Below are 17,337 nucleotides of genomic sequence, written 5' to 3'. Positions count from 1 at the left end.
ACGATTATAGAAAAGGTAAACGGTATCTTGGCGGAACTGATATTGAAACTTACCGCTAGTGGCGCTGACATTTCGCAACGTGTTTCTCAATTGGCTCGTACTATTGGTGTTGTTAAGAATGGTGTTGATGGATTGGTTTCTGCATCGACTGCGAGGACTGTTGCTAAGCGGCCCACACCTCCGAGACCGCCTCCTAAAACTTAGACGTTTTGTATATAAAAAGGCTTTATGCTGTATGGTTATCTTCAGTCATGTCTGCCGAGGCAAACGCTTTAGATCATGTCATACGGAACATACGTGCCAAATTTATTTTGGCTAAGCGAGCGCGAATGGAGAGGGATGCGATTAATCAGGAAATGTTCAAGTCTGTTAATTCGCGTTTGGATAGTCTTGGACAGTCGTTTGTGATCCCGCAACGTGATATTGTTCCGAAACAAGAGTCTTCAGATATGAAGCCGGAACCGGTAATGAGTGATGGTTATGTTTCTGACACTAGTATACGTCGCAATGTTATGAATGATTCATTGGGTGAATTACAGTCTTACTTACGGAGCTACAACCTTCGCTCGGGTGATGGGACCTATGGTCTCTATAAACGCAACAACCATTGGTTCTTAGGGGATACGGAAGTATTTTTTCACGATAATAATTTAATTCGCGTCAACGAAGAATTGATACAGCCTGCTCCCGGCTTATTCGAATTATTGTTCCGCCGAGTGCCGCACACCTACTCCGATTCTGCCTTAAAACAATACGGACATTTACTAGATATTACAAATGCTTATTATAAAAAAAATGATCCTACGACAAAACGATATAAAAGCGAAACGCATGCAAAGTTTGATATCATTAGGGGATTGTTTCCGACTATTGACTCATCTCAGCGAGGAAGTGGCTTGTTACAAAAAACATTGGATTTGCAACGCACAAAGCAATTTATCTATTGGGACAACCCGAACCAACTTATTGCTCGCCTCAGATTACTAATGGCCTCGCAAGCTGCTGGCCATACCGGACATAGCAATGAGGTGATATCTATTCTTGAAGAGTTGAAGGAAGCTGGATATATCATAAAATGAGTGTCGCACAACGTGGGATTTCTAATGAACTGCATCGCGGAGTTCGCAGAATTTTTCCTCGTAGACGTGTGTTGACATATGGGCTTCGCGATTTATTACAGATTGATTTGGTGGAGATGATTCCGTACAGCAGGATAAATAGCGGTTTCAAGTACATCCTTACTGCTATAGATGTCTATAGCAAACGTGCTTATGCGGTTCCAGTTAAACGAAAGACGGGAATATTAGTCACCGTGGCCATGAAGAGTATTTTAAATGAGGCGGGAAGTTTTAAGAATATTCAAAGCGACGCTGGAGCGGAATTTTACAATAAACATTTTCAAGCCTTAATGCAAAAGTACGCAATTAATCACTACTCTAGTTATAGCGAAGTCAAGGCGTCTGTTGTAGAACGTTTTAATAGGACTTTAAAGGATATGCTTTACCGTGAGTTCTCGGCACAAGGCAATTATAAGTGGCTTACACTTTTACCGAAATTACTTTCTGTCTACAATAATAGGTTCCACCGCACTATAGGCATGGCTCCGAATGCTGTGAGGGATAACTCTTTGCTACAAACAGTTTACAGGTATGTTAAGAAAATAGATTCTAGACGGTTAAAGGCTCGCGTGGGTTCGTACGTACGTATATCAAAACACAAGACAGTGTTTGAGAAGGGATTCAAACCCAGGTGGTCGCACGAAGTTTTCAGAGTGGTCAGAGTTATGAATAATTTTCCACGTGTGTTTCATTTGAGTGATTTGGACGGTAATGAAATTAAAGGCGGATTTTATGGTCCTGAGATTCAGGTAACTGCGTACCCCGATACTTATTTAGTGAATAAAATTCATAAAAAGTGTGGCAACCGTTTCCTAGTGTCGTGGAAAGGTTTTCCCATTTCCGTAAAGACTTGGGTTAATTACCGTGATGTTATCCGGTAGGTTTCCTCTCCGGCTTTGTTTTCGGCCTCGCCGTCGGTGTCCGGCATAACACCTTACCGCCTGGAGCGTTCGCGGTCTGGGAGTGGCGCTTTCACTTTCCCCTCCGGCCACGCGCCGCGTCGGTCACCACTTTCCCATAGCGGTGTTTTGTCAACAAGTCATCTGCAGTCACCTTCCCCCTCCGGCCACGCGCCTCATCGGTAAACACTTTCTTGTCAACAGGTTCCGGCAGACGCATCGCGGCCCCCGGTGTGAGAACATGCTTCCCTAAACGACATTTATTTTGTTACATGTCGCCGGGGTGGGTGGGGGTGCGTTCCGGTGAGTTTTTATTTTATGTATGCTTATTTGGAGGGATAAAACTGTTTTTATTTTAACTTTGCGTACTTTTTTTAACTATGTCTATATAGTTTATTTCTGGCATTCGTGCCGCAGCTATTTACTTAATGCTACGTGTTAACTGTAGGGGTCCCTTAATACGTTCCTGGTCGCACGAGCGCGGCTTCCAGCACGGCGTTTGAACACATTGGCCGAGAGCCAATTACTACAAAGTGTTTTTAAATATGCTTAATATTATTAATTTTAAATATGCTTAATATTTATTTTACTCGACGTAACGTAATGCTTAACACATTGTTTATACATTATTATGGATTTTAAAAATGCTTAATATTTATTTTACTCGACGTGATAGTAACTATGCTTAACACATTTCTATGCTTATTACTTAAAGCATTTTTTTAAAGACATTATTATGCTTATAATATGATGTGGGGATTATAATTGCGCAGTTTACGAGTGACGCTCCAGCAGGCAACATCTCGCTCTCTCTGCGCGGGATTTTGAGGTTATGTTTCTTTAGTCATAGCTAATATGGCGGCTTTAAGCATACTGCAACATGGCGGGTTGTTTTCTTCGAGATTTCATAAACATGACGGTATTTTTTTTAACTTTAAATATAGCGTTATTTTATTTCTTTTCGTAATTTAAATATGGCGATTAAGCATACTTGTAGTGGAGGGGTTTAGTCATAGCTAATATAGGGGTGGGGTTTTATAGACATATCTTTTTTTCGAAATTTGGTGGTTGGGAATTAAACATTGCGATTAAGCATACTTGTAGTTGGGGGTTGGAGGGGTTTAGTCATAGCTAATATGGGGTGGGGTTTTATAGACATAGCTAGAATGACTGTATTATTTAAGCATAGCGTTATTTTATTTATTTTCGAAATTTAAGCATAGCTTCTTTTAAGCATATTTTTTTAAACAATATGGCGGTTGTGGAGTGGTGGGGGTCTATAGGCATAGCGATATTTTGTTTTTCGAACTTAAGCATATTTTTTCGAAATTTAAACATGGCGGCGATTGTGGAGTGGTGGGGTCTATAGGCATACTTTTTTAAGACATGGCGTTTGCTTTTCGAATTTTACGCATAGCTAGTATTGCTTTTAAAGACATAGCTTCTTTTAGGCATAGCTTCTTTAAAGCATATGTTTGTTATTTTATTCCCCATACTTCATCAGGTCCCGTGGTCTAGTGGTCAAGGCGCACGCCTCGTAACCACGACGTTGGTGCGTCCCCGGGATCGAATCCACCCAGTGCCCAGGTTTTTTTGTATACAATTCCCGCCTTCGGAGCGACGGTGGCGCGCTCCGGTAACTAAAGGCTGAACTAAGATGGCGGCCTACCGGCGCGCCCTGGTAACCAATGTCAACAACAATGGCGGCGCCCAGTGGCGGCGACGGTGGCGCGCCCTGGTAACCAATGTCAACAACAATGGCGGCGCCCAGTGGCGGCGACGGTGGCGCGCCCTGGTAGCCAATGTCAACAACAATGGCGGCCCCCACGTGACAAGATGGCGGCGCCCATGGGGGTACTGGCGCTGTGTTTACATTTCTATGTTTACATTGGTCCAGTACTCCTTCGTCACTCCTACTGCCCCCACATTCGATTAGGGGCCCTCGACCCAGGATTAGGCCCCCCCCCCCCCCCCCGCCCGCAATTTTAAAGTCACGTGCTACATTATAATTGCATGGTTATTTTTACATACATTCTTTTTAGAATGTTATCTAACCTGAACATACAGGTTATAATTAGTATGGTTACTATTTTATAAGTCCAAACTAAGCTTTGTTTATAAAATTATTTTACTTCAAAATAACCACAGAAAGTATTTAGTTATATTTATTTCACACACTAAGATAAAAATGAAAATAGTTACAGAAATATTAAATTAGCTGTAGGTGTGAAAAATATTCTTAAATTTCATTGGGTAAAATATATTAAGTTTTTTTAGTTTGTAAAATATTAGGCCTATAATAGTTAAACATTAAAAAATAACCAGGGCTGGGCCCTGGACCCAGGGGTCCACCCAGCCCCACCCTTGTGGGGGCCATGCTGTCACGTAAGTTCTCATAATCACAAACAATTGCTAGACTTTCAAACTTTTTTGGATGATAAGTAAATATTTTGAGACAAAATATAGATTTAAATGAATGGTAGTAGTGGTATGTGAATGTAGGTCCGGCACTAGGAGCCAGGGCGTGGCGTGCGGTGGCGGTCCGCCATCTGGGATTCTGACGTCACGGCGGCCATGACCTTAACCTTAACATTCAAAATTTGCCAAAATTTGCCAAAAATTCCAGGTTTTAGGGAATAAAAATTCGTCAAAAGTATTAAAAATTAGAAAAATAAAATTTTTCGCTATTTCAAGGGAAAATATCCCGCTTGAGATAGAAAAATTCCCGTTTTAGTCCTCAAAAATGTCAACGGCTTGAAAATTCTTAAAAGTGACCTAAGACTCCTAAAAGCAAGCCGCCCTAAGCCACTTAGTCCATGACCTTGGCAATTAGGACTTCATGACCGCCATTTTGAAAGTAAAGGCGTCACCGTTCCACTTTTAGTTATGGCCAACATCTTTAATGTCCGTAATCAATATCAGAAAAATTTGGGAAAAAATATAAATTTATAAACACAATAAATTATAAAATTTTCAGTGCAATAATTTTAATAAAAAACGTTCCGCCATATTGAAATTATGACGACACGTCCACCACCTTTAAATTCCGTGATTACAAACGGAAAAAAATTGTAAGTTTATAAAACATTATTTAAATAAAATTTTAATTAAAAAACGCATTAACGTCATGGAATCATCGGTTCTAACTCGGCGTGATAAAAAAAACGGCGATGCATCCTTCCTCCATGAAGACCACCGACGGACTGACCTCCCACCACTAAGGCCAAGGTATATATATCGCCAGCTATTATGATGTCATGTCCGCCATCTTGTTTACGTCTGTTATGGATACTGCCATCTTGTTTATGCCTGCTAGAGTGCATTGCCGCCATGTTAGTTTAGTCTTTATCCGCTAGATTGCAGTAATAATTTATCACTGTGGTGCTTGTCATCTTGAAATTTAGGTGCCATCTTGGAAATTCGTGAGTATTTAGATGCGATCACAAATAAACAACTGCGTAATCTACAGTGCAGCGTTGCATTTAATGCAAGGTAGACGCCCAAGTCAGTATTAATGGCAAAATTTGCTTTTCAGCAGGGCAATAGCGGTATTTTGCTTGAAACTGAATGGCTATTGGTTTAATAATATGTACCCCATCTGTGCCGAAATCAATACGGACTGATGGAATGTCCGTATCATACTCTTGATGACGTGGGAAGAGTGGCCAGATAATTTTAGATATAGTACCCATATTGACATTAACGAACCCCGGGCACACTTTCCACTATATCCCGACCTTGGAAACACTTTAAATAAAAAATAATATATTATTGAAATTTTTGGGCATTACGATTTCCTTCTACCCACCCCCTCCCCCTCACTATTCACATGGAGAGAAAAACGAAACCCGATTTCGGAAACACTCTAAATCTAAAAGAATATATTTTCGATATTTTCGAAATTTAAGGTTATTATGACTCCTCCACATGCCGAGGGGCAGAAAGACGAAGCCCCAGCACATTTACCAGCATAACCCGACCTTTTGGATCGGAAACACACAACATCGAAAAATCTTTAAGTTTTAACATTTTTGAAATTTTTGTTTTCAAACCTTAATCCCTAGAGGGTAACAGTGGACCACATGGATACAACCTCATGGATACACAAAATGCCTAGTTACTACCTATAGCTCTAAATTAGGATTTTAACCCTCTTATCCCCCACTCCCCCTTAACACCAGGGTCTTTAGTTATAATAATATTTTATTGTAAGAGGTTCTTTATATGTACGCAAAATTTCATCACATTCGGACATCGAATAGTGAATAAAAATTAATGGAAAGATTTTTACTGTCCATTCATACATAAATGTGAAGCTAATAAAAGCATGGTGAAACTCATCAATACCTGTGAAGGTATTCTTTTTTTCGTCTACTGAGAACAAGTCAGTGTTTGGACCAAATGTGTGTGGAGTTGGCATAAATCCTCACACCTGGGCATCTGCATCGCTTGCATTGAAAGGTAATGAGATCCTAGCATCGAAGAAACGGAAAAATGCTATCGAACTATAGAAAGAAAATGATGACAAGTTTCCTAAGATGAGTCATGTAGGATGTGATCTTCTTGAAGAATTCTCTGATGGTTTTTTCTGTTATTCAGGGTGAAGGATTAACTAATATTACTATAAACCTTGACAGCAACAACAGCTTTTCAGAAAATGAGAGCTATAGAGTAGAATTTGAAGCTTCCAAGAAAGAAGATTTTGATGATCTGCTGAGGCCAAAACAAAGTAAACTACGCGTTAAAACTAAATTATTCTGAAGAATCTTATGATGGTCACTGGGTCTATGATGATGGCTACTTTAAGGCTGGTTTCAAAACGGAAGACTTCGTAAACATACATGGAAGATGGAAGCACCATCAGAAGAGATTGATTACAAGTAATGTGAAGATCCTAACATGTTGGTCGATCGCATGAGACTGTTGGTGGCACCGGTTCAAAAAATTTATGAGTCCAAATATGTTTTTTGTATTTTTATATACTTTATTTAATTCTCAGTATGGTAAATTTCTCGAATAACGTGCGGCTAATGGCGTATGTTTTCCAATCCAGAGGTCAGAGCAGTAATGGTGCGAATCACAGTGCATCGAATTTCATTTGTATAAAATAATTAAATTAATATGTTGATAAGGACCATAACAGCTCTGGTAGGTAATAGAACATTGACTTGTGAGACAGAGCGATACTGTCGCTCTCTAGGAACAAACACAAAAAACAAATTTGATTATGGAATCCAATATGGCAGCCTCCAGCAGACAAAAACAAAATGGCGGACCTGACGTCAGAATCGCCAATGTGGTTGTGATATCAGATCCAAGATGGCGGACGTGGCATTAGGATTCTAGATGGCGGACGTGGCATTAGGATTCTAGATGGCGGACGTGGCATTAGGATTCTAGATGGCGGCCATAACAAATATTGCAATGGTGATGTCATAATTCAAAATGACGGAATAAAAGATGGTGGATCCAATATGTCTGCCAGGTTCAAGTTAAAGGTCAAAGACCAAGGTCGAGGTCATCCAAGTTGGTTGCCATGATGTCACAATCCAAGATGGCGGACACCGACACCAACATCTCACTCCTAAACTTGGCACCAGACCTACATTTATATACTTTTAATAGTCATAAAAGAACATTAATAAAAAAACCAATAAACTATATGGCATGTGGGACCGTGCCTTTTACGAAATTTAAGGTGTTAAAACTTTGTTCATTTGTTCTTGAGGTGTTGTGAATTTAATGAACCTCGTTTTGCGTTTAGACACGTGACACATTTCACGTGTTCTCAAGCAACCACGACCATACTTCAGTACCCTCGATAATTAGTCAGATAATTAATCCAACTGAGCATCTGCTCTTCATTCACTGGTTGATAATGTTTCCCGACACACAGAGCGCATGTTTCTATAGTCTGTGACAGGTAACTTGTCTCAAATTTGACCGGCTCAAACAGCAGTAGCAATGGTTACGTATCCTTCTACCAATGCTGTTCCGGCAACAGTGTTCGCAGACAACTTCATTTGGTTGTCGGGTGTTGGTAAACAAACATTTCGTGTTGAGTTAATTGGGTGTTGAGACTTAGCTGCGTCGTGGGCTAGGGTTTCACCTACTTTTTGGTCGACATTTGATTTGTTATCATCAAGTAAGCCTCCTAGTGAGCAGGATGCTATCCTCAAAATGGCGACTGAAATATCAATCGGTGTAACTTTCGCCTTAAATCCCACAAGCCAAGAAAATTAGACAGTGGCCGCAAAAGCTGGCAGTCTTTATTAATATATGTATTTTGTTGCTTTATAGGTGACGTTTAGAGAAACGGGTCCTACTTAGTGTCTACTACTTTCAAAAACTGATTTAATAGGCTTCTTTGAACGTACACGCTATTGTAATTTACCACTGTTTGCCATTGAAAAAAATTCAAGAATGCAAAATAAGAAACCCCGAACAACACAGTGAATGAAATAATGGAACCAACGATGACAACACAATGACGACAGCACAGACAAACACATTCAAACTTTAAATAGCAACTGCACAAGAATTCCGTGTAAGGAATTGAGTCACAAAAAAATAACTGCACAGACGATTACAATTGGCTAAAAAAGACGAGACAGTTTCAACAAGAACAGTAAATGCAGACAGACAACAACACTTAGTCTCATCTTTATTAGACAACTGTGATCATCTGTGCTGTTATTTTTTCATGACTTAATTCCTTCCACGGAATTATGTTTAAATTTTGACTATGTTGTGTAAACTGTCGTCGTTGTGTTGTTCATAAAACATTATTTTTAGTTTCATTCTTGGTTCCTTCTGTTCGCTGGGTTGTCCAGGTTTTCTTATCTTGCATTCTTGAGAAAAAAATTTCCTTGAAAAAACAGTGCAAAATTGCAATGGCGTATGTCCAAAGAATTGTATTAAATAGAAAATCTGACATTGCATGCATCATTTAAAGAACTTTAGATAACGGTCGAATTTCGAACAAATTTCACGACGTAGACTATAGCCTTCGACGTACCTTGTCCTGATCGTACCACCTCACACACATGATATCTTTGTCCGTGGTGCCTCCCGCTTTGAGACGTTAACGTTTGAAGTCTCTGCGCGGCTCGTTATCATTTCACAAGTCGAATTCACGTATTTTGCCTTTCACGCGTGAGTGTTTTCTTTGGAAATGACTTCGGGATATCTCCTCGAATGTGGCGAGCTCCAGGTATACAGCGAAAATCCTCTTACGAATGAAACAGCTATTCCGATGTCGTTATACTGAATACACACCACTAAAAACATGTTTTGCACCACCCAGGATATCAGTTTAACCATATGACCAAATAGTGAATGAAATTATGCATTTTATGATATAAAAATGTAGGCTACATATAACTGTACAAACCTAACCAAAACATTTCCAAAATATCTGGAAAACATCTATATAATTCCTGCAAGATAACTGAGTAGTGTTTACTTCCGTAGTGTATCAGGCATTTAAAAAAAAACATATGCAATTTTATGGAATTTTGCTCTGTCATTTGTGGTTTTTCCTGAATCAGTTCTGGGGATAACACAAATATTGTTGGATAAATATTTATCGCCGTATTTTTGTTGGGCAATCAAAAATTTGTTTCCAAGTCTTCGCAAAACATTTTAATTAGTGACCGCAAAAATAAAATAACTTTTTTTATAACTACTGAATACTTTTAAGTAAAATTTCTGTCAATCCTTATTATGAAGATTAGAAAACCATTGCAGAGCGATAAAATAATTGTTACCGCCCCAGCGATTAATTTCTTTACAGCGAAAGAATTATTAATTTCGGTGCTTACGAGCGGGGCTGTGTAAAATGGTTCGACGGTGGTGTATTCGTTCTTTCTTTTTTTTTTTTTTACTAGAAAATTGCTGTTTTCTCTCTAAAAAGAAAAATTCTTGTGGCGCATGACTTCAAATTTTTACACATTATATCATGTGCTTCTTGGCCATAACATATTTTTTCCCCATGCATTATTTATGTGGGCCTCTTCCGCGGATGAATTGTGTGGGTAGGGTTGGACGAGCAGCAAGAAAGGGGATTGGACGGGGTGAGTAATGGCTTTTCGAGGGTCGGAGCAAGGCTGAAGGGGAAGATAAAGTGGTAGAGATTATTCTTTAAGCTCCTATTCAGCTCAGATGACACAGTAAGGTGAGCTAAGTCAACTTCGCTCCTCCTAATTAACACCTGCAATATATATTTTTTTAACGTAATTGGTGCTTGTCACAACTTCCAGACTTCACAAAACTCGCATAATTGGAAGTATGTCACCTCCAGGTCACATGATCTGGCTTTACTTTATTTTTGTTTCACTAAAATTAATTATGTAATGTCATGTGTGATATTGTTTTTTTTGTATGTTCTTTGACACATTGGTGATATCTAGTAAGCTTATATTCTTTGGGACTGCCTCATTCAGGAGTTTAATTAGATGGTAAATACATTATTGTTACAATATATATTTTTTTAATTTGAAATACTTTTTATGTTTATAATTCTCATTTATTGTTTACTGAATATACATGAGGTATATAAAAACTTTATTTAATAATTCCGCCTGTTATGGCGCAGTTGATTGAAATGGTAAATGCTAGTGTTTGGGTTTGCATTCTAAGGAAGACATATATGTGTGTGTGATGTTTTAATGTGTAATCTTAGATAAAGATTTTCACTCTGGTGACCAATTGGCAATATAAAAAAGTAGCTGTTTAAAGGATTATTTATACTGTAAGTTTGTTTACGTCTTAAAACAACTGGCTAGTAAGAATCGCTCAGATGCCAGAAAGAAGTGTATATTGTTTAACAAAAACTTAACACATCAACAAGTATTTAACTTAAACTTCATTATGACAAAAAAAAATGTCTACTATCCCGATTTGAAAGGAGGAAGGGTGTCATTCCAGTTTGACATGTATGTGGAAAACTCAAGTTACCGTCGCTGGTTCTAAATCTAAGTGATTCGGACGTGATTTTGATTGGTCAGAGGTGCGGGTTCGTTTCCCGTAGCAATGAACACAAAACAATTTTGGTACGTTTACAAAAAAATACCTTTTTAAACCAGTTGCCAAGAAATTATTTGTAATGCTACAGAAAAACTGCTGTGTATTAATTAACACATTGCTATGTTTTTTTTGCATGTTGAAATAAGTTTATTGGAAACAATACTGAATACATGTAGTCACTCTTACGGAAATATAAAATATATACAGTTTAACATAGTTATATATTAACCTACGGAAAGATAATAGAATATTCTGAAGTTGGCCTTTATTTAATTATCAATGCTTATTAATGTGCGCATTTAATACTGGAAAGCTATTTAGGGGACCTTGTACAAATAACTTCAATTAATGAAGGAACTGTGACAACACAAAGTATAAATGCCCACGCAAGAATCCGAACCCATTAGTAGTGCAAAAATTATTATTATTTTGTCAAAGCAATTAAACCATTTAAAAGTTAGTTTACGTAAGTTTCCCTATTCAATAAAAACATATATATATTTATTTGATTTGTATATTAAATTATTTTTAATTAAAATATTGGATAACGATTAAGATAAACACAATCACGCCGATTCTATAGAGGGATTACTTTGTGTTGTCTACACATTTAAATTTAGAAATCGGCTGATTTTGGCTTGTTTTCTCTGTGTTTGTGTGTTCATATCTTTGTCCGTTCTTTGAGGTTTCTTTGTGACATACAGTGAACACAAGCAATGTCGCATGTCCCAAAAAAAATTTAAATTCATATTTTTCAGTGCCGAGTTTTTGAAATTACTACATTTCTTCATCTTAATATATATAAATCCAGTGTCCTAATGTCTGTTTCCAGTGAAATATTCACCAAGTCAACCAATTTCAATGAAAATTAGCATTTATGTGAAATATTTTCCAACTTGTGAGATAAGATAGTTTTTATCTCGATTAATGGCCTTAATAATTTATAATTAATAATAAACTGATCATCAATGTTGATTGGTGTTTAAGCCCGGGAAACAGTGGGTACTTCGTCTCCATGACAACGTTGCGTGCTCGAGAGTCGGGAAACCATCGGTGCTATTCGTTTTTTCGTCGGTACATTACAAAGCATTGTATTAAGTTTCATTAATTTTCATTTTATTTCATTTATTATAACTGTAAATAAGAGATTTGTTCTCATTTCCCCCCCCCCCATTAATACAACCGTGCGAAGCCGGGTCGGGCAGCTAGTATATATATATATATTTTTCGAATCACTTTCATCGAATTTCAAATATTTCAAAAACGAGATATTCGATGGTACTGGAAGGTTCGAGGATTGGACTAGACCGAGCCTAGTGTGTCTCACTCTTAGATTGCAGTACAGAGCCAATGGCTTCCACTGTTGCCAGATTGATAACACATGGCCTGTTAAAATTTAAAATTAATATTTTGTACACTATCAACAATTACGTGTAAGTTTATTTTTATAATTTTCAAATTTGTTGAAATTTCTGAAGACATAAAATTAGTGTCTTCTGATGGTATTATTACATTTGTATATATTCTGATCCAAAAGGAAAAAAAAACTATACACCCAAATTATTACTTCACAGGAAAAAAATATATTTATTCAGCATTCGGTCACTAATTAAATCATAGGACCAAACAAAGCCAAAAATTTTTTATAATAAAATACATAAACTAATTTTAAGGCAAAAATGGTTGAAAACCAAGATGGGGTCTTTTAGTTACATCTGATTCAGATTCAATTTTTGATGAAATACAACAAAAACGTGTATTTTAAATATTTATTTTAATAAAGGTTTTTGGGTAAAAAAAATGTTTCATTGCATTATTAAGTGTTGTCTTAAGGGTCCCGCCTTGTCAGGGGTGTATGTGTGTTAGTGAGGCGAGTTGATAAGTGCGACGCTCGCTGGTATTTCTAGTGGGGTATAGCCTCTAAGCGCAAGGCTCTGAACTGACACGCAGTCTTATCGTCGTCACAGGATAACTGTGAAATTTGAGCGGTGACCGTAACATGATATGGTGGAGAAATGAAGATAAAGGTGTAATGCAAGTCCCTTAAGTGATTTCAAGAATCTGTACTGTTTTTTATGCCTAAAAATTACTCTGAAAACATGCATTTTAGCCATTTTTAACCCTTCTACAAATACAGTTTAAAAACTTCATACGAAACCCAAAGCACTTTTCGACCCTCGGCGATCTCTTAAATGCTTTTCGTAAGCAAACCCCACTCGGATATCTTGAGTAGTTTTGAAATCGCGTTGTTTTCCCTGAAGCTCTGCGCACTTTGTGTGTGTCCGGGTAGGCGGAGACCTTAAAGGTTTATGCTCTTTGGGTACATCTGGCCAAAAGGGCGCACTGAAAGAAGGACATGGGCTAATGCGAGACAGCGTGCAGTGGAAAGAGAGAGCCGTCTGATTGCGCGCGGCGATGTAAGGGCGAGGCGCGCTGCGGACTCGGCGGTGTCTTGGACCTTATCGGGTGGTTTGCTTCCAGATCCGCCGGAGATCGAGGTGGAGAGAACGTGGGTGCACTCGGGCGAAGGCTACGAGTCGCAGCTGGTGTGCATCGTCCACGGCGAGCCGGCACCCGAGGTCGGTGACCTTGAGAAGAGGGCGCGCGCCTGATCCGCGACGGGATACCTAAAGATGCACATAAAGTTTGGATCCCGGTGGACCTTGCCCGAACTTACCCGAACAATTAATTCACCTTCGGCCAACCTTGGGTTTATTTATATATATATTTATATTTCTCTGTTTATTTTTAATGTAGCTATACTGACCTAACTAACCGTCCATAGTGTTTTAAAGTGTTTTAATGTAGCTAACCTAACTGACCACTCTTAATATTTGACTTCAATTTTTCCTGCGCAAAAAATAAAACAAATCTTGAAGTTGGCCGAAGGTGAATTATTCGGGCGTGTTCGGGCAGTAACCAAACTTTATGTGCATCTTAGGTCTCCCGGTCGGCGACGCTCGCTGGTGCATCTGCCCTTCCCTCTCTCTCCCTCTCCCTCCTCCCCCCCCTCCACAATTTATAAAACCAGTAGCAGCCCGAACTTTCCAGTGTCAAGACACCAAGGCTCCTTGGGCGAACACACCCCAATATCACCAGTCATTTCCCCTCACCCACACAAAAAAAAATGCGTGTGCGTGGAGTCCACCCGCGACAGAAGTGAAACTTACTGCTTATTAAATCATTATGTGTCAAAAACATAATTCCTTTTGGTTGAGCTCGCAGATGAAAAAAAAAATATTGAAGTATGCGAGCGCTTAATTATGCTTTTGCTGCAAGTATAAGAATGCGAGAGTATGCAAGTTTGCAAGAATACAAAATTGCGAGTGTGCAAGTGTGCAAGTGTGCAAAGGATGCAAGTGTGCAAGTGTTTGCTGCGTCATTTCTACCTCTCCCCTGCTGTATCCTCCTCGAATGGTTCCCCCCACACCGTACCTCGTGCGATCGGAATTTTCGTAACGCTTTGAAATTGTAGCCCCCCTCCCCTATTCAGCAAGGAAGTTTCTTTAAAATGGTGATCACATTAGTGATTAAAAAGTTTATAAAGGTGAAATTACTTAAATATTATTAATATCATGTGTAAAATAATTTAACGTGTAAATAGAAGAATTAAATGTCTATAGCATTAAAAAAAATCATGTAACATTGGTTTATTGTGAGTAAAATTTATGGATGTTTTAAAAATTTCTAAATGCTCAAAAATAAAAACAAATTTAAAATTCTATCCACCACTGAAATGATTTTTTAATAAAAAAACATTAAAATTGAAAAGTTTGAGATAGCTTAAACCGAAAATAAACTTTGATAGTGTGACATGGTTTAAAAAAATATTTGATGTGAACTGTCCAAATTTATTTGTATGAAAATATTGGAAGCAATTTTCCATCGAATACCACCCCTCCAACTCTATTGCCATATAAAGTTGGGGACAAATATTTGACAGTGTGTCAGGGCATTAAGGGCGGTTGTCCCATTCCAGGTCATTATTTTATATTAACGTTACACACGTTTTAACTTGATGACTTTTTAAGCGGCTGGACTTTCAGACAATGAAAAAAAAACACACATCTTTTGCGTAATTACCTGTCAAATTTGCATTTTTACCCTTTTTTTCCATTATGGACAAGGAGAATTCAATGGAATATAAAACTGAATTTTTTTCATGGTTAAAAGTCAATTTCATTTTCTACTATTTTATACGGTTTAATTTCTTTCAGAATCAAATTAGAAACATACCATGCAGTAGCCACCAGTGTTACCTTCGAAATTAATTTTTTTTTTTTAAATTTAGTTTTCCTTATCCGTACTGCACACAAATGTTGAGATAAAAAATAAGCCTTGCCAGCTAATTATATGCAAAAAAAAGTATGTGCTACATATTTATGTATATTTTCATTTTTTTTTTTAAGTTCGGCTGCTAAGAAAGTGTTAAAAGTGTAACCATGTTGAACGCAAGAATGAAATAATGACTCGGATCTAGACGTATACGTGTGTGTGTATATAAGGATATATATATATATATATATATATATATATATATATATATATATATATATATATATATATTCATTTTGTTGAAGTAAGGCTGCTGAGAAAGTGTTAAAAGTGTAATCATGTCGAACGTAAGAATGAATCGGAACGGGACGTATACGTATGTATGTATATATAGGTATATATGTATTCATTTTGTTGAAGTTCGGCTGCTAAGAAAGTGTTAAAAGTGTAATGAAGTCGAACGTAAGGATGAATCGGAACGGGACATGAGCCCGCCGAAGATGAAGTTGAAGCGATGGCTTGGAAGAGCGTGTCTGGCCCCGTGTCGCAGCTGCTGTGGTACAAGGACAGCATCGTGCTGGACCCCACGGAGCGCCGCGCCATCACCAGCCGCGGCAACAAGCACACCCTAGCCATCCGCGACGTGCAAGGTGCCGACTTCGGCAACTACAGCTGCGTCGGCGAGAACTCCCTCGGCAAGGCCAGGAAGTTCATGGTGCTCTCTGGTGAGTCTACCCCTTCCCCCTCCCTCTTCCACCCTCTTCCCCATCCTCCGACGACCCTTTCCCCCCACCCTCATTTCCCTCTCCCAACGACCCTTCCAGCTGCATCGGCGAGAACACCCTCGGCAAGGCCAGGAAGTTCATGGTGCTCTCTGGTGAGTCTGCTCCTCCCCCTCCCTCTTCCACCCTCTTCCCCATCCTCCGACGACCCTTTCCCCCCACCCTCATTTCCCTCTCCCAACGACCCTTCCAGCTGCATCGGCGAGAACACCCTCGGCAAGGCCAGGAAGTTCATGGTGCTCTCTGGTGAGTCTGCCCCTTCCCCCTCCCTCTTCCTCACCACCCCTCTCCTACATCCATATTTCCCCCTCCCAACGACCCTTCCCCAATACTCTCTCCCAACTTATTTTGGCTATTCATTTGGTAGTTCTTTTTTTTTACACGCGTGCGTACCACCTGTTACCCCCACATCCCATTTTTAAATTACAGGGAGGAGGGAAATTGCTGAGTTCCGCCAAACGTTTATTCTCCGCTTATTTTTTTTACGGGTGGCCTTGAGCTACTGGTACTAATTGAGTTAGGATGACGTCAGAAATTTGTAGTAGAAAATAAATATCAAGACCTAACCTATTTCTTATATAGGTAGTACTTAATTAAGAATAATTGTACAAATTGTGCCTAGTGCACTGGCCTGAGTGGGTTTTCGAGTGTTTCTGATCAATGTTCAAAAAAAATTATTTTGAGTTACATTTGTATGATTTAAATTATTTTCTTCTTTGTTTGTGGTACTACTTTGAGAATAATTGTACAAATTGTGGCCAGTGCACTGGCCTGAGTGGGTTTTCAAGTTTTTCTGATCAATTGAAAAAAATAATAATAATTTTGCGTTCATTTTTTATAACTTAAATTATTTTGTTCTTTGTTTATTTTAGACTTTGAGGTATTATTGATAGTGGCGGACTTTACGTTGAACAGACTTCGTTTAAAAAAAAGTAACAGTTAAAGAGAGACTGAATGGAAGTAAAATCGTAAGAAAATGGAGTCACGTAAGTCGCAAATAAGCTCGTTGGAAGGCTAGACAGGCAGTTGTTCGTACCATTGGATTACGTGTTGTGGAAGAACGACACCGTGTGTTGCCGCAAGGAGTTTCATGGAAAAGAGACATTTGGTGTTACCATAGAAAAAGGAGGGAGAAATAGAAGTGCGACTTTTACAGTGGAAACTTAAACCCGGTGATGCTATCTGTTGGGTGGACCCATAACTACTAGCAAAAAAAAAAAAAAAAAAACTCGGGAC

General features: G+C 38.6%; 1 protein-coding gene across 3 annotated transcripts in view; it reads left to right on the top strand.

Annotated features, from left to right (window-relative positions):
* The window catches only part of LOC134538701 (lachesin-like), a 510,913-nt gene that overhangs the window by 473,459 nt on the left and 20,117 nt on the right, over positions 1-17,337 (top strand). For all 3 annotated transcript variants that reach the window (XM_063380138.1, XM_063380136.1, XM_063380137.1), the window contains exons 6-7: positions 13,526-13,623; positions 15,870-16,044. In XM_063380138.1, the coding sequence (XP_063236208.1) occupies positions 13,526-13,623; positions 15,870-16,044 (273 nt within the window). The remainder of the gene's footprint in view (positions 1-13,525; positions 13,624-15,869; positions 16,045-17,337) is intronic.

The sequence above is a fragment of the Bacillus rossius genome, chromosome 14, assembly GCF_032445375.1.
Source record: "Bacillus rossius redtenbacheri isolate Brsri chromosome 14, Brsri_v3, whole genome shotgun sequence".
NCBI lineage: Eukaryota > Metazoa > Arthropoda > Insecta > Phasmatodea > Bacillidae > Bacillus > Bacillus rossius.
The sequence above is the reverse complement of the archived record's forward strand: the minus strand, read 5'-3'. Positions and strand labels throughout refer to the sequence as shown.